Source organism: Vespa velutina, chromosome 20 (assembly GCF_912470025.1).
Source record: "Vespa velutina chromosome 20, iVesVel2.1, whole genome shotgun sequence".
Taxonomy (NCBI): domain Eukaryota; kingdom Metazoa; phylum Arthropoda; class Insecta; order Hymenoptera; family Vespidae; genus Vespa; species Vespa velutina.
Genome location: NC_062207.1, coordinates 2197057 through 2217427, shown reverse-complemented (window position 1 = coordinate 2217427; position 20371 = coordinate 2197057). Strand labels below are relative to the sequence as shown.

The 20371-nt window shown below is 41.2% G+C and overlaps 1 protein-coding gene across 1 annotated transcript; it reads right to left on the bottom strand.

The window, feature by feature from the left end:
- Positions 1-9771: 9771 nt before the first annotated feature.
- On the bottom strand, positions 9772-15889 carry LOC124956064 (glycine-rich selenoprotein-like). The gene is made up of 2 exons (XM_047511435.1): positions 15660-15889; positions 9772-9904 (listed from the first exon to the last, which is right to left on the bottom strand). Exons 1-2 carry the CDS (start codon positions 15887-15889, stop codon positions 9772-9774), a joined length of 363 nt encoding a protein of 120 aa, XP_047367391.1.
- Positions 15890-20371: the final 4482 nt, after the last annotated feature.

Genomic DNA, 20371 nt, shown 5'->3' with positions numbered 1-20371 from the left:
TCTTTCTCTCTTTGGACGCACCCTATCACTCTACCACTACCACCAACACCCTATATCATCATTATCATCATCATCATCATTATCATCATCCCATTAGGACGCATGCCTTTTAAAGGAAATCGATCGATATGCATATCGCGTATAAGAACGTCAATTTTATCGGACGTCAACTTTAAAAAAGGGACATCTAATATCTCCCATTATTTGGATATTGACTTAATCAATGGTTCAAGGTCGCTAGATGAAATTCATTAACTTAGATACGTCTAGCAGAAAGAAGACGTAATAGATAAAGGGCAGGGAGTGGAGGGGAGGGTAGGAGGAGTGGGCAAAGTTTTAGTTGGACGTATAAGTTACTGTTACACTTATTTACGTAAGTACATGCACGTATGTACGTACATACATATATATGTATGTATATATATACGTGTACTTACTTACTATCACGAGTTCTCCGCTAATGGCATCGTTATTTTTAAGTACCGCCTATCCGCCCTCCCGTTACCCCCTTCTTCTTCCCGCCTCCAACATTTAAAACGGGGAAAGAAAGGAAGAAAGAAAGGAAGAAAAAAAGAAAGAAAGAAAGAAAGAAGGAAAGAATGAAAGAGAGAAATAAAAGATATAAAGAATATGCTACGGCAAATCGAACTTGATCGCTACGTTGAATTCCATTTTCTTTCCAACGTTTCTTTCGCACTCGATTCTACGTTATACGAAAAAGGTCCCTGGGATCTAAATCATGTAAGGATTACGGTACGGGCGTACGCGCGGTACCGGATCTAAAAGTGATGCTAAAGGAGAAGGAAGAAGGATAAAAGAGGAGGAGAATACCGACGAACCTAAAGAGAAAAAGAGAGAGAGAGAGAGAGAGAGAGAGAGAGAGAGAGAACGTGGCCCAGCCAGCTCGCATTTTGGAAACATTTAAATTCTTATACGCGAATAAATAGCAAGAATTTCACGGGCGATAAAATATAGATTTCCTACGGGGGCTCCCGTTTCTCGGCCGGCGTCTTTTCCACCATGTCGACGTCGACGTACTGGCGGCGGCGGCGGCAGCAGCAGCAGCAGCAGCAGTAGCAGCAGTAGTAGCAGCAGCAACGACGAGCAGAGACGGCGTCGACTGCCTCTCCCCGAGGGTAGAAAAGGATGCGGTCATAAAATCATTGATATGAAAATATAGCTTTTCCAGGGAGGTCCGTCCTCTCAGGGTCTCCCTCTTTCTCTCTCTCTCTCTTTCTCTCTCTGTCTTTCTCTCTCACACACACATACAAAACACACACATACACAAACATATACATACTCCTTTCTCCCCTCTTTTCCTCGTCTCAAAGTCCACCAAAAACGTCCGTCCAACCGAGCGAGACGGACACACAGTCGCGTCGTACCGAAACGAAGACCAGAATCAAAAAGAGAGACAAAGACGGAGATAGAAAAGGAAAGAGTGTGAGAGAGAGAGAGAGAGAGATAAAGAACAAGAACTGTACGCAGGTTAAAGGGAAATAGGGAGAGGAGAACGTTGGAGATCTTTTGTTTCGACGACCATTCTCATCCCCCCTCCACCCTTTAACCACCACCAAATCGGCCTTTCCCTGCCCATCCTACCCCAAACGTCTCTTCCTCTCGAGTTTCCCTCTCACCCTTTCCTTCAGCCCCTTCATTCCTCTTTCCATCCCTTTCGCACATTCCTTTATTCTTTTTCTTTCTCCTCTTCTTCTTCTCTCTCTCTCTCTTTTTTTTTTATCGCTCCGAAACTTCCCGTTCGAAGCGCGCCATTGCCCCTCCCCTCCCCTCCCCTCCCCTATCTACCTCTACTCTCCCACCCATTCTACCACCCTCACGCACGCACGCACGCAACGTACGGACGACCCATCCGTTCTTCATCCTCGCTCCTCTCTAAGGAGGAAAGCTCTTTATCTTCTTTCTCGCACTCATATCCGTGTAAATACCTAACTGTCTCTCGAATATATATATATGTATATATATATATATATATATTTATTTATTTATTTATATTTATAATGTGCTTAGAACGTGAACTAATAAATCAGATATAAACGTACGTCGAACGTGACGTACGTTTTTGAAATTTTCTAATGACGATACTAATAGTTTCTAATTCAAAAAACATTGTCGTAATCGTTCCTTTTAGATAATCTATTACGATAGATAAGAAGTATTATCGATGAAAAACTAGATAGAAAAGATCGGAAGACATTTCTCTCTCTCTCTCTCTCTCTCTCTCTCTCTCTTTCTCTCTTGTATTTTAAAATATGGTCCGTTCGAATATATAAGTATGACTATGTTTTGAGAGAGAGAGAGAGAGAGAGAGAGAAGCTAGGTGGACTACTACTACCCGTTGTGCGTCGAAAGGGTTGGCGTCGCTCTGCCATCTAATCCAATAATTTAATTTCGAGATCCCGACTAAAGGGGATTTGAAGTATTAGCCGACGGAATTTGTGTATCTTTGATTAGTATTCCGTTCGAGACGGTGCTCTCGGCCTCGCTCGATCGCAGTTATATACGAATCCTAAATCAACTTGTCCGTGTACAGGCTGTCTTTACCTCCTTCCAACCCTTTCCCTATCAACCTCTTTCTCCCCCCGAAAACTCACCCTCCACCCACACCTCAAACCTCCTCTCCTCTCCTCTCCATTTCTCTCTTCCTCTTTCCTTCCTTCCTTCCTTCCTTCCTTCATTCTCCATTGGGAGAAACATCGAGAGGATCAAGAGTCAGTCGTACGAGGCACGTTTCGATTTCAATTCGTATTGTATTCGAGAAGAAGCAAGTGAACTGGCTAAGGGAATGGGTAGAAGATAGTCTCCGGGGAAGAGGGGAGGAGGGGCCGCGGGCCGGATACGCGCGGCCGGCAAAAGGGACGACCTCGAACCTTTCGAACGGCTAAAGCAATTCCACGAAACGTTTCTACTAGATAGATAAAAGCTAGATAATACGCGAATCTAACCGCAAGAGACACTTACATGGATCTGATTGGGCTGTAAGAAAAAAAAAAAAAAAAATAAAGAATGACGATTGGATGAGAGAGATAAGAAGTGAGATTGGATGTTAAATGCGTTCGAGATAATTTTATTTCATGATTTAATAGAAGGATTATTTGTTGACGATATTGAAATAATATTTCGTGAATGATGATAAAGAAAGAATGATAATGATGATAATTGATGATTATTGATGATTATGGCGATAATGATAATGATTTTCGATTGTCTAAATACGTTCAACTCCGTGCGATATATCTTGGGCTAAAGGTCGAACTAAGGAGAAGGTGGTAGGTCTTTCGTCGGTCTACGTTTGCCCTTCCTTTCCTCTTACTCTTCTCTTCCTTACCTTCTTCCCTTCTTCCTTCCTTCCTTCCTTCCTTCCTTCCTTCCTTCCTTCCTTCCTTCCTAGCGAGCTGCCGAGGAATTATATCGGTGAGTCGAGTTCCTTGTATAAATCATACATATTCAGGCGCCAACAACATTTCCTCGAGTAGCTACCAGTGATCCGTCTAATTTATAGTTTAACTTATCTAAATGCGAGCAACGCCTGGCGCACAGGCCAGAAAGAGAGAGAAAGAGAGAGAGAGAGAGAGAAAGAGAGAGAGAGACTACTAGAGGTTGGTTCGGCGTCGCGTCGGTATGGCTGACTGGATGGTTCCTTGCATGGTTGGTGTCGGTGTGCCTCAATGAACCGACGACACAGAGAGAAGAGAAAGAGAAAGAGAGGGAGACAGAGACAGAGAGAGAGAGAGAGAGAGAGAGAGAGAACGCGCGTTCAACCCTTCGGCTGTTTAGCATTCCATCTTCGATTGCCGACAACTACTCGCTTCTGTGGTTACCAAGGGAAACTTTGAGGGAATTGTAGAATATGTAGGTACGTATCTATCTATCTATCTATCTATCTATCTATCTATCTATCTATCTATCTATCTATGTATGTGTGTATGTGGTTACCCATCGATAAGATTTTTTATGAAAGCAAGAAAAGAGAAAAGAAAAAAAAAATAAAAGGAAAAAAAAGAAACAAAAAATCCAAAAGCAGTGTTACGCAAGGGATGTGATTAGATATAGTAACGAAGACGAGTAAATATTTATAAATATTTTAACTCGATCTATTCCTATTAAAGGTTGTATTATTTAGATAGATAGATAGATAGATAGATAGATAGATACCTGGATAATATATTTCTTTAAAATATCCGTGATTCGAGAGGGTCGAGTGATAATGGAGATTAATAATTTAACGGTAATACGAAAAGCAAAAGTAGTAAATTTAACAAAATGGGACACGAATTAGGATGAGAATTGTCGATGACGCCATATATTATCTGTATTTCTCATTCTCCTTTTATCTTATCGATGAGAGACATCGCTTAGACGGCAATAGGGATATAATACGTAAAAGCAGTGGTCTGTTTTACAAGGAACGTGGATGACGAATCGTCCCGCATGCTTCCTGGGGATCGCCCCGAACTTCATCCCTTGATATATCGACGCAAAGCGGTGAGCGATTCCCACGAAGGATACCGCGAGCCAATCTTTCGGAAACCAGGTCCCCCACCTTCGCCCCCTCCCTCAACCCCCAACCTCCAACCTCCAACCACCAACCTCTAACTCCCAATCCTCAACCTCCAGTCCTATAGCCCATAGCCCATAGCCCCCGAAATCCAAAGGAGCGTGATATTTATAGGGAGGATTTAAAGTATAAAGTCGCGGTCTGTAAAACGCGTTCTGCGAAAAGAGAGAGTGAGAGAGAGAGAGAGTGAGAGAGAGAAGAACGAGAAAGAAAGAAAGAAAGAAAGAAAGAAAAAAAAAGGATCAACAATTCAACGATACTTCTTCTTACAAATCGATATTATTATAATATCAATGAAGATCGATATCGTTACGATATCGTCAACGCAAATATTTCATCGAACAAGTTTTGTTACTTCTTCGTTGCTTTTATTTTTCTACCTTTCTTCCTTACTTTTTTCTTTTCTTCCTTTTTCTTTTTTTTTTTCTTGGTTTGTTCCTTTTTTTCTTGTTTGTTTTTTAACGTCGCTCTCGTTAAAAGTAATACCTCGTATCTCTTGGAAAAAAAAAAGGAGAAAGAAAGAAAGAAAAAAAAGAAAAAAGAAAAAGAAAAAGAAAAAGAAACAGAAAAGAAAAGAAGGACTTCTCAACGATTCAACGCCGCCCGATTTAATCGTCTTCAAACTTTCATCGTTCTTTATTATTATCACGGAACGAAACAAATCTGACGAACTTTTTCATTGGACCCTTTTATTCCTTCTTTTTTTTTTTCCTCTTTTGTCCAATGCTTCCGTTGTATCTTTCTTTCTATTCGCTCGTGCCCGTACATCCCCCCCCCCGCCCCTCTCTCTCTCTCTCTCTCTCTCTCTCTCTCTCTTCCATCGCCCTTCTCGTAATAAACAACCATTTTAACACATACTCCTACCTCGTCCCTGACTCTCAAAGCTACCTCGAGAAAGTTCTTCACCCTCTTTTCGCGTTTCCTACCCTCTCTCTCTCTCTTTCTCTCTATATATATATATATATATGTGTGTGTGTGTGTGTGTGTGTGTTTATACCATTTCAACTCTATTTCAACGTTCGCGATACGCGTCTCATTTGCTACTTTTGAAATCGTCGTACTTTTTACGGTTGTGTCGTTGGTCGTTTCGCGAGAAAAACGAAAAACGCGATGGGGTCGAAGGAAAGAAGACGACAGGTGAACTGAGCAAAAGGGGACGAGGAAAGGTGGAATAGGAAAAGGGAAACCTTAAACAACGTTTCAGTCAAAAGTAGTTAGGTATAGGCGATCGTGGAAGAAGAAACGATAAAAGCAAAGTTTAAATAAATCCTACGTGACGAGACGTAGGAATCGTCGTCATTTCTCTCTCTCTCTCTCTCTCTCTCTCTCTCTCTGTCTTTCTCTCTGTCTCTCTCTCTCTCTCTGTCTCTCTCTCTCACTCAAAAGTACTTTCCAGCGGCTTTTAAAGCATCGCCGTCGTTTGAACGTCACAAAGAGAACAACTCGCTCGTACGACGATCAAATAGAAAGAAAGAAAGAAAGAAAGAACGAAAGAAAGAAAGAAAGATCGATGGGAAGAGCTTAGGTGCGTGCGTTTTGCTAAAGCGATTTATTTATTCCTTTTATTTTTTTCTCTCTTCTCGCCACAACCCACCCCACGGCCCCCTCCATCACCACCACCATCACCACCTCCCGACCAACCGATCCCTCGTAGAACCGATAAGAGAGAAACTTTTCGAATTACAAAAAACAACGTTCCCTTTTCGCACCTTTGACGATAAGTTTTCCTACTTGGTCGAATTCAATGTTATTATTCGGGATACCATTCGAGACAAAAGTTCGTAGGATTAAATTTACGATAGAAAGAAAAACTTTTCGATTGAATATCGAAGTTAATCTTTAACCTATCTATCGTATTATTTAAATTCTGATTTACGATGAAATAATCGTCGATAGAAAGGAAACGAAACGAAAAGAAAAACGAGAGACTTTATTCATGCTAAAATATATATATATATATATATATATATATATATATATATATATGCGTAAAACGGAGAGAAGAAGATGGCGACGGACCAGGTGGTGGTCGAAAGAGGGTGAAAATCCCATTACAAACTATCCTTACTTCCCTCGTACGGCAACTCTCGTCGTCGTAGTCGATCTTCTTCCTCTTCTTCTTCCGTTGGATACTCTGCCGCGAGATCTTTACATGAATATGTAAATCCTTATTTTCAGATCGAGTGCGCTCGAAACCAAAAACCAACCTGGAAGACCGAATGGCGTACCATAGCCCAACCAACATTGCCTGTTCCACCCTTCTTCTTCATCCTCCTCCTCCTCCTCCTCCTCCTCCTCCTCCTTTTCCACCCATCTTGTTCCATTTCTCTGTCTCTCTCTCTCTCCCTCTCTCTCTCTCTGTTCTTCCTCCTCCTCCTCCTCCTCTTTTGCGGTGGAATTGATTTATTAGCCCGCTCGACTTACCCTAAGGGTGACTTCGTCACGCGTTCCCCGATCTTCCTCCCACCTTCCCTCCCATTGTCCTCCTTCCTCTCACTCCTTCCTACTCTATCACCTCCCTCTCTCTTCGACCAAACTGGCATTGGTTGAAGAACGAAAGGATATTTCGCCGAGATGTATATATTATCTAGTTGGACTCGATCAAACTTTTATCTTTATTTATTTGTTCTTTTTTTATATTTGACCTTGAATTAATGAAACGAAAAGAGAAGAAAATAAATGAACGAGAAAAAGATGGAAAAAGGAATTGTTGAATATTTATTTTTTTCTTTTTGATGGCAATAAGAAAATGAAGGAAAAAAAAAAGAAAAGAAAAAGATACTTTTCTTTTTACTCCGCATCGAATATTCTCTACTCTCTCATTCATTCTTTCATACCATCTAATGTGAGATAATTACGTAAAGAAATTTAATGGTATATTTCCCTTGTATCCTTGACAATAAGAATTTATATACAATACATATGTATACGTACATAATATATTATATTACATATATATATATATATATATATATATATAAAATATAAACAAAGTAAAGAATTAGAGGGATCAAAAGTAGGAATGAAAAAAGGGAAAAGGAAAATTAAAAAAAAAAAAAAAAAAAAAAAGAAAAAAAAAGAAAAAAGAAGAAAAAGGGTAACCGCAAGAACGGCCATCGATGGTACTACGAATTTTCCGCTTGGTTCGGAGGGCTTGCGATGCGAAGGACGCCCGCAGGCGTTGCGTCCTCGAAAGTTTTAATACCACTCTCCTGGCACGAGAGAAAAAGAGAGAGAAAAAGCGAGAGAGAGAGAGAGAAAGAGAAAGAGAGAGAGAGAGAGAGAGAGGGTGAAATGGAAGAGAGTCGACAGGCAACGCACTACCCAACAACGTGAAAGAGAGTAGTCGTAGAAAGAGACACGTATATAACAGAGAAAGAGAATATTTCGGATGATTGGTATTGTCGGAGTTCCGCGAGAGAGATGCGAAGCCCCGTAGGGTGGATTTCTCGGCTGTATTCAAATGGGGGTGGCCATTAGAGTTATGTTAGAATATATTGATTATTGGATGTGAGAGAGGAAGGGGGGACGGGGAGGGGAGGGGGGATCAAACGGGGGATATAACGGGAGTGGGTGGGGTGAGATAGGAGTGATGAAGGGGGTTAAGGGGGAGTAGGGGGTTGGTTGGGTGCTTTAACGCCAGGATGACGCCACTGTCGAACGCCACGGAGAAAGACGAAGGGTCGAAACAACCGGTACCCCCCCCGCCCCTCCCTCTCTTTTTCCGTTTCCTCCTTCTCCTTCCCCACCATACCATTCCCTCCCCTCCATCTCTCTCTCTCTCTCTTTCTCTTTCACTCTTTGCATACTCCGAGAAACCGACCGACGACCCTTTCCACCGATTCTCTTTTCGTCCCCTTTTTTCTACCCAATTTTCTACCCTATCTCCCGAGGTTCACCTGTCCCAATACGTCAACTGGATTTTAAGCGCTTGAGACGTAACGAGGTCATAAGAAACAGGACGTTCTCGTCGAACGACGATAAAATTGCTTACGCTTACGTTACAGGATATACGTATTTTACGTATGATCCATTCGATTAATTAGTCCTTAGAATATCATTCGACGTGATACCTCAAAATTGATCCGATTTATCGTTCATTACTTACGAATGAGACTGACTTGTGATTCTCGATCAAGACGATCTCATTGTCAGAGATAGACGACAGATCTATTCGAAGAACAAATGAAGGAAATGAAGAAAGAGAAAGTGATGGTGGGCGGGTGATAAGGGGTATATAATGCGTAAACGTTCGAACAAAACTTGCGGTACGCAAGATAATCCGTAGGAATGGCGATGAGGTTGAAGGACGGAGGAGGGTAAAAAAGAGGTCGTGAAGCGAGAAGGTGATGGCGATGGTAGGTAAAGGCGCATGGGACGAGTAAGTAAGGGTTAGAGTCAGCGGGCGGTGGTTTAGGGTGGTGGCGGATAAGGTGGAAGGGGAGGATGGAAATAGGGATTGGGAATGGGGTAGCCATTATGTCCGATGTGAAAAGTCGAGGAAATATTCTCGCGCGAACAAACGCGCGCCGGGAATTATCGAGCATTAGTCGATGGCTGCTTTTGCCGTACCGACGACGACGAGAAAAGAGGACCGGAGTAGTAGAAGACCTTCGCAACATCCCTTCCTCCCCCTACCCTACCCCACCCCATTTAACCCCTTCCACCACCCACTCTACCTCCTATCCTTCGCACTCATCCATCGTTCGTGGTAGATAGAAGATGAGGAGAAGAGAGTAGGTTAGGGTAGGAGGGTGGGAGGGAGGGAGGGCGGAAGGGATGAGGCGGGGGGGGGGCCTGGGGCGCGTGCGAGAGTGGTAAGGGCGAAGGAAGGGGTGGATGAAGGAGGATGGGGGAACTACGACGAAGGGATAAAAGGGAGCAGAGAAGTACAATCGATGAAAGGGTTGGACGTCAAACCCCTTCGTGTCGCGATCTTCTCCACCCTCGGTCGGTCCGCCACCGTACACCACACCACGTCTCTCTGGCCCCCCCTAAACCTCGTCGGGCGCCCTTACCTTTTTCTCTCTCTCTCTCTCTCTCTCTCTCTCTCTCTTTCGCTCTTTCTCTTTCTCTTTTTCTCTCTGTCTCTTTCTCTCGGAGTTCGCCAGCACCTCCTTTCTACGTCGTAGCTGTAACTCACCGCCACACGGTAGCGCCCTAGCAGCGTACACATTTACATAAATTATTGATCCCTAAAACACACCGCCACCGTCGCCGCCGCCGCCACCGCCACCGCCACCGCCGCCGCCGTTGCCGCCGCCAATGCCATTGCCATTGAGAAGAGCGCGCGAACCGGCGGCGGCGGCGGCGGCGGTGGCAGCTTTCCTTAAGCCGCGACACCGTATGGCCATTGTATAAACCGTTCGCTTAAGGGAAAAAAGAAAGAAAGAATGAAAGAAAAAAAAAAAAAAAGAGAAAGAAAAAGAAAAGATAGAGAAAGAAAAAAAAAGCAAGAAACAAAAAAGGAACACCCCCTCCCTTATATCGTTCCTATCTCCAGCCCCATCTCCTCCAAAAAGGAAAAAGAAGAAGAAGAAGAAGAAAAAGAGAGGCACGAGAGAGGAAGGAGTGAAGTAAAAGGAAACAAAGAAAAAAAAAAAAAAGAAAAAAGAAAAGAAGAAAGAACTATAAAAACAAACGAAAAAAAGGAAAAAAAGTAAAGAAAAAAGTAAAGGAAGAGACGACGGGCGATGATCGGGCTCTCTCTTGTCTCGGATGGGTGAACGCGACGAACTGTTGGAGGAAGAAAGAAAGGAAGAAAGTTAAGAAAAAAGAAAAAAAGAAAGAAAGAAAGAAAGAAAAAAAGTAAGTAAGAGGAGAATCGCGGCTAGGTACCGAGCGTATAATGATCGATTAATTTCTCGCGTCTCATTGGACGATCTTCGGCGCGTTAGGCTTTAATTATATTTTCTTCGAAGAGTGCGACAAGAAGAAGAGACGAGTATCTCTACCCTTTCCTATCTCTATCTCTCTCTCTCTCTCTCTCTCTATCTCTCTCTCTGTCTCTCTCTGATTCATTCAGTCAGTGCGAAGGAGCGAACGAGAACCCGACGAAAACGGTGCAGCTACGTCATTAAGCTACGCATTGTTCGCAGAGGGCTGATTGTCTTGGTCCGCTCGTTTCAGCTGTAGCTAGAGAGACAATTGTTCAATATTCCCATTGATCTGTGAGATGCCTTCAGGCTGTCGTTCCACCTACCCGCATATATATATATATATATATATATATATATATACATATATATATAGAAAGATATATATATATATATATGTATATGTATATATGACTTTCACATACTCACACACCTATATACCAGAGGCTTTTGTCAATATCTCTATTTTAATGATATGAGCCTTCAACTTCATCGTTTCTCTCTCCTCTCTCTCTCTCTCTCTCTCTCTCTCTCTCTTTCTGGCTCATTCCTTTATCAAGACTATATCACTATCCGCATCGTTCGACTCCGCTTCTCCTTCTAATGAAGAACAGATAAAATAAGAGATGGATGAAGGATAGAGAGAGAGAGATCAGACTAAGATTCAACGATTACCGATTATTGACTTTCGTTCGATAAATATCGATAATTCCAACGTTGTAGGATGATCTCTCAGAGACCAATTTCAGATATTCTTTTTTTTTTTTGTTCCTCTCAAGTTTTCTCTTTCTTGTTTAATTTTTCTTTTTTTCTTCTTTACTTTTTTCTCTTTACTTTTTCTATAGTTACTACACGACTCGTCCGACGTTCTGTCCTAAATCACGATTACGCACACGACCGAATATCATTCTCGAGAGGCTCCTATGGTCATAATTAACGGGCATAAATTATCAATCCGTACGTCGGTTAGAGCAGTGCGATGTGGCAAACTAGTGTCGTCCACGTATTTCGTGCTTCGTACGGCCGATACCAAGCGAAGAGTGTGAGAGGGAAGTAGAGCGGAAGAGAATGAGAGAGGGAGAGAGAGAGAGAGAGAGAGAGTGAGAGAGTGAGAGAGAGAAAGTGAATCTTTGGTCCGAGAGGGTTTTCGAAGGTAAGAGAAGGATAGAGAGAACAAGAGGGAGAAAGAGACAGAAAGAGGGAGTGAGAGAGAGAGAGAGAGAGAGAGAGAAAGGAGAAGTGCGGTACATGCGGCTGTCCAGAAGTGGCAGAGCGAACGAAGGGCGGCATTCGAAGGGCGACCGTGGAATGGCCACCAGATCCAAGTGATTGATATAGAGATGCGGTCGTCCCAGAGTCCAACTGCTAGTGCTGACTCTGTGACGTACGAATCTGCGAGCATTACGAACCGTCACCGTGACCACGTATCTACCTATCCACCAACCGCTAAGTGTAGGTAGGTTGGTAGGTAGGTAGGTAGATAGGTAAAAGTAGGTAGATAGGTAGAATTAGATAGATGGGAAAAATGATGACCGAAGAGGAAAAAAATCAAACTAAACCATAACCATATAATAATAATCAATATAATTAACTCATAACCGTATAACCATTAAGTTTAACATACAAGTTGTTATTTATCAACGTATAAACGATACATTAATGTATTATCAAGAGAGCTCGATTTAATTCGATAAGATAAATTAATAATATAAAGAAGATAAGTTAATTAGCCAATTATTTGGACTTAGATGTGACGTATGTATGTTTAGAGAAATGACGTATTAGTTATGCATTTACTAATAGATCATGAATAAATCGAAACAATTCGAAGAAGATGGATAATATCTACAACGAACGAGATCAGCGTCCATGGTTATACGCTTTAATTCCTTCGACTGCTTTAATTCTCATATTCGTATTCCGTCTCCACCCTAACCCAACCCAACCCAACCCAACCCAATCCCACCTCACTCCATCAACCCCCGCCCAACCCTTCCCCATCCTCAGATTTCCCTTCGCCGCGTCAGATCCTACCAAGCTTCGTTCAAGCCCCGGTCCACCCGCCGCTCGGCCAAACCCGTTTCTCACCCTTCAGACGTCTCTCTTCCAGACCAACCCCTCCTCATCCAACCCTTTGGACGTCCGGCGCCTCTTGCCACGGCGATTCCTCGGACGACACACGCGCGTTTCCAGACTCGCGAACCTTCAAGTCGTTTCGCCGTTGATATCGGCTATGCAAATCGTTTATAATAACTCTTGCGGAAATTATGGTCAAGTCGACTTTGTTATGGAGAATCGTAGATAAGTGTATATATATATATATATATATATATATCGACCAACGATGCGCAGCGATATGAATATTTAATGTCCGTTACGTGCGTTATCTCGTTAAATCTTGAGAACGATGAAAAAAGAAAAAAAAAGAAAAATAAACGAAAAGAAGAAGAAAAAGAAAAGAAGTAGCCAATAAAGATCGAGGAAAGATCGTAGGAATACAAATTTTTCGAGAGAATCGTCAAGAAATTTTTTTTTCTTCTTTTTTTTCTTTCTTTTTTTTTCTTTTTTTTTTTTTAATCACACAAATAAAGGGATCGTTTGATTTTTTTTTATCGAATATAAAGGATGCTACAGAAATAAATCTTATGGATTTGTTTGATGTAAAAAAGAAAGAGATAGACAGAGAGAGAGAGAGAGAGAGAGAGAGAGGAAGGAGAGAGAACAAAAACACACAGCAAAAAAACGAAAAGAAAAAAATGTTCGTAACTCGAAAAAGAATCCCTTTTACTGCGACTTCGTATGATATGTAATTTTTGACGACGCGAGAACGCGTCCTTAAGTTTTTGAAATAGCCGTTATAATCGTACAAAAAAAAAAAGAATAAACAAATAAATAAACAAATAAATAAATCACCTTAGGACAGAAGGTTGTCGAGGAACAACGGCAAAGGTTAAAATCGAAAGAAAGCACATTTCGCAAGTTTCGCGTGTTAGAATTTATTCCGGAAATACAGCAACGTAAACCAGTAGAAGAAGGAGGAGAAGGAGGAGAAGAAAGAGGAGGAGGTGGAGCGAGGAAAGGGGGATAAAGATATTCCGGTTTTTGCATGGATTAGTAATGGAAGCTCTCTCACTGGGATGGAAGCTCTTTCTCAGAGAAAAGGGAAAGAGAAAGAGAGAGAGAGAGAGAGGGAGATATGGTTTGGCGCCGTGGTAAGGGATGGCCCTACCATCCCGACTCCAACTCCCCCTTCACCACCACCACCACCACCACCAACACCACCACCACCACCACCTCCTCCCAAACCTCTCAGTCTCTCAAAGCCTTCGTCTCTCTTTCAGTAGTTATATCTCGAAAACCGGGCTCGCTTATCGCCCGATGCTCGCGACAGTCAAAGGAACATCAAGATTCTGGATCGTTCAATATACTCTATCCTGTATAATTAGATTCATTCAAGATTCAAATTATTATATTATAAATTGTTCAAATCTATTTGCCTCGTAATCCATTCGTGATCATTGATGATTGATCAATGGATAAGATTTATTCCATTTATTTTTACATGAGAGATCACGATTAATCGTGTAATAAGCCATTACCGAACGTAAAAAATATTCCCGTTCGAAGGCTTTTCGTCTTTTGTACTTTTGGAAGAAAAAAAAAAAAAAAAGAAAAAAAAAAGAGAGAGAGAAAAGAGAAGCAAAAAAAAAAAGAAAAAAGAAAAAAGAGACTTAGGTATATACGTGTAACACGATCCGCGATGTGTTTTTGTACGGATGTTCATTCGCGGGGAAGGTTTCGATAGAGGCAGACAGAAAGACAGACCGAGAGAGAGAGAGAGAGAGAGAGAGAGAGAGAGAACGTAAAAAAAAAAAGAAAGAAAAAAGATAGAAAAGAACGTCCACATGGTCGAGACTTTATATACAAAAGTAACAATCTCTCTTCTTTCCTCTCTCTCTTTCTCTCTCTCTCTCTCTCTCTCTCTCTGTTTCTCTCTCTCTCTTTTTCTCTCGTAGGTAATTCAACGAATCTCAGCTTGGAGGCAAAGCGCGGCTTTGGAACTGGGTGTGGCCGTATGTAGAAGGGTTGATGTAAGCTTATACGCATGCAGAAAGAGATGCCCACGGGCAGAGAAAGAGAAAGAAAGAGAAAGAGAAAGAGAAAGAAAGAAAGAGAGAGAGAGAGAGAGAGAGACAAGGATGCCGTATGGAAGAAGGGTCGAAAGGATAACGAATATGACGTCAATTTTAAGGCAGCCTGGGGGAGAAGCAATCACCGTCGCCGGGGATCGACCACCCCCTATCTACCTTCCTCCTACCACCCCTCGCAAACCTTGACATCCCTTTTACTCTTAAGCCACGTTTCTCGCGTGCGCCGAACCCGCGGAATTTGGAACTTTAGACTATGTCCCGAGCCACCTACCTCCCTCTTCCTCATTCTAACTATGGCACAGGGAGCGAGGGGAGAAAATGGATATCAACATTGTTGGATATAAACTTGATTAAAATCCATTATCATGTATCTCGGTATACATGGATATCTATTAGATTGAGGAAAATAATCGAAAACTAATCGCGAAATGTGATAGTCCGTTCAACGACGAATTGAACCATATATATATATATATATATATATCGTTTGGAGAGAAGATTGCGATTAAAAAAAATGAATCGAGGTAAAAGTGGGAAAAGATGAAGAGTAGGGGGAAAGAGAGAGAGGAGAAAAAATGAAAGATAGAAAGAAGGGGAAGAGGAAGAGGGGAAAAAAAATCAAGAGGAGATACAAATATAGGTAGATAGATGATAGATATCCCCTATTACGAACGATGCGATATAACGAAACTTACTGGAAGTGGGTATCTACATCTCTCTGTGTCATAACGACGTAATGATGAAAGCGACACAATGGGAAAGTTGACTTCCTTATAACAATTATGTCATTAATAATGATCGTAACCGTAACGACTCCTCATTCTCGTCTAACGCGCGTAGTAACGCGGGTGGGAAGCTTCAGCAGCGCGATAAAAGCCTCGGAAGTACGTATAGGAAGAGGAAGAGAAGGAGGAGGAGGTGGAAGAGGTGGAGGAGAGTCCGAGAAGGTACGGATATAGAAACGCTTAAGTGGTGCATTGGAATCTCCTCCTCCCTCCCGTCACCACCATCACCACCAATCCAGAACGGCAACCGCCACCTCGCCGCCGTTCTAACCCTCGCGCCACGCCATACCACATCACACTACAGCACACCACGCCACGCCACGCCACGCCGCACCATGCCACGCCATACCACCATGCCATGCCATGCCATGCCATGCCATGCCATGCCATGCCGTGGACTGCATCTCGTCCCATCGCACCGCACCTCTTCTCCTCGTTCCACTCTACCCCATCCCAGTGTACTGCACCCCTCCTACCCTCTTTCTCAATTCCTAGTCCCATCGGGGTGCCCGACGACAGCCTATTGTTTCAACGTATTAGTCATTCGACGTATCGTAAAGTGTCCTGGCGAGGTACTCGCTCTCTCTCTCTCTCTCTCTCTCTCTCTCTCTCTCTCTCTCTCTTTTTTTTTCTCTCTTTCTCGATCTCTCATCTCATCTCTCTTTTCCATTTCAACACCAACTCAATGCGAACTCATACGAACGTGTTTCAAATCGAATCGAGAGAATCAAAATCACAGTTAACGCGCATCCTCCTCCATTCGCGATATACAAACAGCTTGACGACTCTGCCACAGTGCGTCGCCATCATACAGTACTCTTTACCTCTCTGTCTCTCTCTCTCTCTCTCTCTCTTTCTTTTTCTCTTATTATCAAATTCTAAGGAACATTTTTTTTATATTCATCTTGTAATAGAGAGATATCGTTTGATAAAGAAAGAAATGATTAAATGACTCCAATTAAATAATATTGTTACTTTCGACGAGTCTCGACCTTTGACCGATTTATTTGCCACGTTAACTAAATACGATTGAGATTACATATATATGTACGTACGTATGTATGTATGTATGTATGCATGCATCTATTTTGACCTTGTAGATTTCTAACGAAAAACGAAAATCCTTAATTCATAGGTACAAAATGGTTGTAAATTTACTCATCGATCGTTCCTTTCTGTGGCACCGATCACGACTTTCGTCGAGGTTGAGTGCGATTATTAAAATAAAAAAAAAAAAAAAAAAAAAAAAAAAAAAAAAAAAAAAAAAAAAAAAAAAAGAAAAGGAAGAAAAAGAAGAAGAAAAAGAAATGGAAAGAAAAATGAAGAAGAAAAAAGTCGATCGCTCGAACGAGAAGAAATGGAATAATACGTAGTGCAAGCTCATTTCGAAAAGCATAAAACGTAGTGGAAAGTGCAAAGTTCATGTCGATAACGACCGTATCGTGTCACGCCATCGCTATACTTTCGTAGTTTTTAGCGCGCTCGTGCCCGTGCCCGTGCCCGTGCCCGTGCCCGTGCCCGTGCCCGTGCCCGCGAACTCCGCGTAATTATCGAACGGATAATATAAATGATATGCGTGATTGCATTTAGCGAGCCGCAAAACTAAATTGCACAACTTCGACACGCGAAATCCTTTAAAAAAAAATCGTTTTTCCTTTTTCTTTTTTTTTTTCTCTTTTTTTCATATTTTCTTTTTTTCTCTCTCTCTCTCTCTCTCTCTTTCTCTTTTTCTCTTTTGCTTTTTTTTCTTTACCCCGTTCTCTCACGTAATATCGTAAAAAATATCTTGTTTCTTATCACGTTAAATTCATACCTAGAAGCGTCGATTTATTGACATATGATATTTGTTTATATATTTTTTTTTTTTCCTCATATAAACGATTCCCTTCCCTCCTCCCCCCCCCCCCGCCCCCGCCCCCGCCTCCTCTTTCCCTCCTTCTACTATCTTTCAGTCCAATCTTAATTTTATCTCGAATAACATTAAATTTTGAACGTACGTTACGTTCATGGGGTAGTATGGAATAAGTAGTGAGGAGTTTCGATTCGTCCGATCACATTTCTCTTTGATATTTATTATTACATTTTAATTATCTAAGACGAAGTAAAATTTATCAACGTAACGTTTCAATTTGAATCGTAATAATAGAGATAATATGTAAAAAGAAAATAGAAATTAATACAGAGAAAGGTATTATTCGTCATATCTCTCGTATATTATTTACTATACGATTTAAGGATAAAGCATTATAATCACTATGTAACATGCTCCCACATCTATTTCATTAACAAGTACTTATATTCGTGTCAAGATTAAAAATAAAAATGATTAAACGGGATTGTTATAACGTATCATAAATATTGACTTTGACGACGGGAAAGAAGAATTTATTTTTCCCCGTTTTTGCACTCCCAAATATAAAAATATTTATCATCGAATGAGGATTTTTTCTTTGGAAAGAGAGAGAGAGAGAGAGAGAGAGAGAGAGAGAGAGAGAAAAAGAAAATAATTCGCTCGAATTGATTCGCCGTATCGCGTATCGTGACCAATCTCACTGCCACAATAATCTCGCGATGCGATCGACCCCACCGCAGCCTATACGTATTTTACCCTACCCCCCCGCCGCGCACCCTTTTTTTCTCTTTTTCTTTTTTTCCTCTTTTTTTTTTTTTTTTGTCGCACTCCCCCGTTCGCAACGGCACGAAAAAGGATTATTTAAAACCGTGTTATACAGCGAGTACTGCACACCGTCGCTGCATAACGCAATCCTTTAGATATGGTTATACCTATACGTTAAAAAAAAAAAAAAAAAAAAAAAAAAAAAAAAAAAAAAAAAAAAAAAAAACGTAACGTTACGATATCGACTCGTTAAATTAAAATAAACATATATTATATTTATGTAAATCGTACGTACGACCGGAGAATTTACATTAGATATTCAATTCAAATGGAGGATAAAGAGTGAAAAACATTAAAGAGAAAAAAAAGAAAAAAAAAAAAAAAAAAGAAAAAACAGAAAAAAAAGAAAAGAGAGAAAGAGATAAAGAAGAAAAGAAAAGAGAGGAAAAAAAAAAGGAAAGAAGTGCAAGGAAACAAGAAGGAAGAATACAGACAAAAGGAAAAAAAAAAAAGGATACGAACAAAGAATATAAAAAAAGAAAAAATCTATATAAGCTTTGAAGGATATGAAGAAACAGAGACAAATATATATATATAAACATTGAAAGAGAGAGAGAGAGGGAGAGAAAGAGAGGGAGAGAGAGAGAGAGAGAGGGAGGGAGAGAGAGAGAGAGAGAGAAAGATTACACATTAACTTTCCATATCCTATATACATATCTACTGATATTTGCATGAGAGGAGATTCTTTTAAATGCGTATTACACATTTGCCAATACTACTACTACCACTACTGCTGCTACTACTACTACTACTACTATGAGAGAGAGAGAGAGAGAGAGAGAGAAGATTTTCGTAAATACAATCTCATTTGGAATCCGGTACGTAGCAAAGCATCGGGCTTATGAATCCGGAATGTAGTGGTTTTGGTAGCAAGAACCCGCGTTGCGTTGAAGCCGAGGCGATGTTACTGGACAAGATTGAGGAGCTAGTATGTTGCGATTTATATGTATACAAGTCTGAGGTCAACCAATATTTGCTGCTACACCATATACTTATGTATTCCCTCCTCTACCCCTCTCGAGTCAAACGCGCGAATCCGTATTATTAATCGGGACGAGAAGATTAACATTTCTTTTTTCTTTTTTCTTCTTCTCTTTTTTTTTTCTTTTTTTTTTCTTTTTTTTCACAAAAAATATTTTACAATAACCTTCGATTCATTTTTTGTGTCCTATTTTTTCTTTTCCCTTTTTCTTTTTTTTCTTCTTCTTCTTCTTCTTCTTCTCATTTTTCTTTTACCCTGTCCATCCGCAAGGATGGATTTTCCTTCTTTCTTTTTCTTCCTTCCTTTTTGTTTTTCTTTTTTGTACTTTTCAAGGGATACCGCGATAAAAAGAAAAAGGGTTATATCGCGTTACACACAACGTATTTATGGTAGAAAAGGTAGAGTTGCGATTGCTGTTGGAAAAATGAAATGAAATAAAGAAAGAAAGGAAAAAGAAAAAAAAAAAGAATAGCAGAAGAAGAATAAGAAGAGAGAGAGAGAGAGAGAGAGAGAGTATCAGTTGTAAAGTAATTATTAAAGCTGGTGCATGCAACGCGCCGCCTCTGCCTCTGCCTCTGCCTCTGCCGCCGCCACCGCCACCGCCTCTGCCACCGTCCGCCGCCTCCACACAGGCAACCAAAGCTTCTGGCAGAAAGTTTCGGTGGCACGCGAATAAGCCATATTCCTTTAGCCGTGCATATTCCAACTTCGGTTCTCCGTAAGAGGGAAGGTTTGGATGATACCGTGGAGGAGGATTGGTGGTGGTTCACCCTCGTCCGATCGCGCCGACTTTAATTCCTCATTGGTAAATGCGCGCGTATAAGCCGGAAGAGAAACAGCTGATACGGGGGCCACTATCTGTTTAAAGAACTGCCCCGTTGAAAGATAGGGAAAATAAATACGTGGAAAAGTTCGACGAGTTTAATCCACCATACGTGAAAGCCGCGGTTGTAAAAGTTCGACCCGGCTTGTTTAATGCATCAAACCGAGGGATCTCTTTCGCCTTTTTAATTGCTGTTATTTCAGAGAGCACATCGTCGAGGTTACAGGCTCAGAAAACAGGTTTTCGCGAATAAACCTTACGAGTGCTTTAACATGGATATCCTTTCTCGGATACCACCCACCGCTCATTACAACCCATTCACCCATCTCTCTCTCTCTCTCTCTCTCTCTCTCTCTCTTTTTCTCAATCAATGAAAAAAAAAAAGTATGCTATATATATGCATAGCCTCCTATTACCCTTCAAATTGTGAATTTTTCTATTGTTTGTTTCTCATTAATTAATATCTTGTGATAGGTAGGTACTTGATTAAAAAAAAAAGAA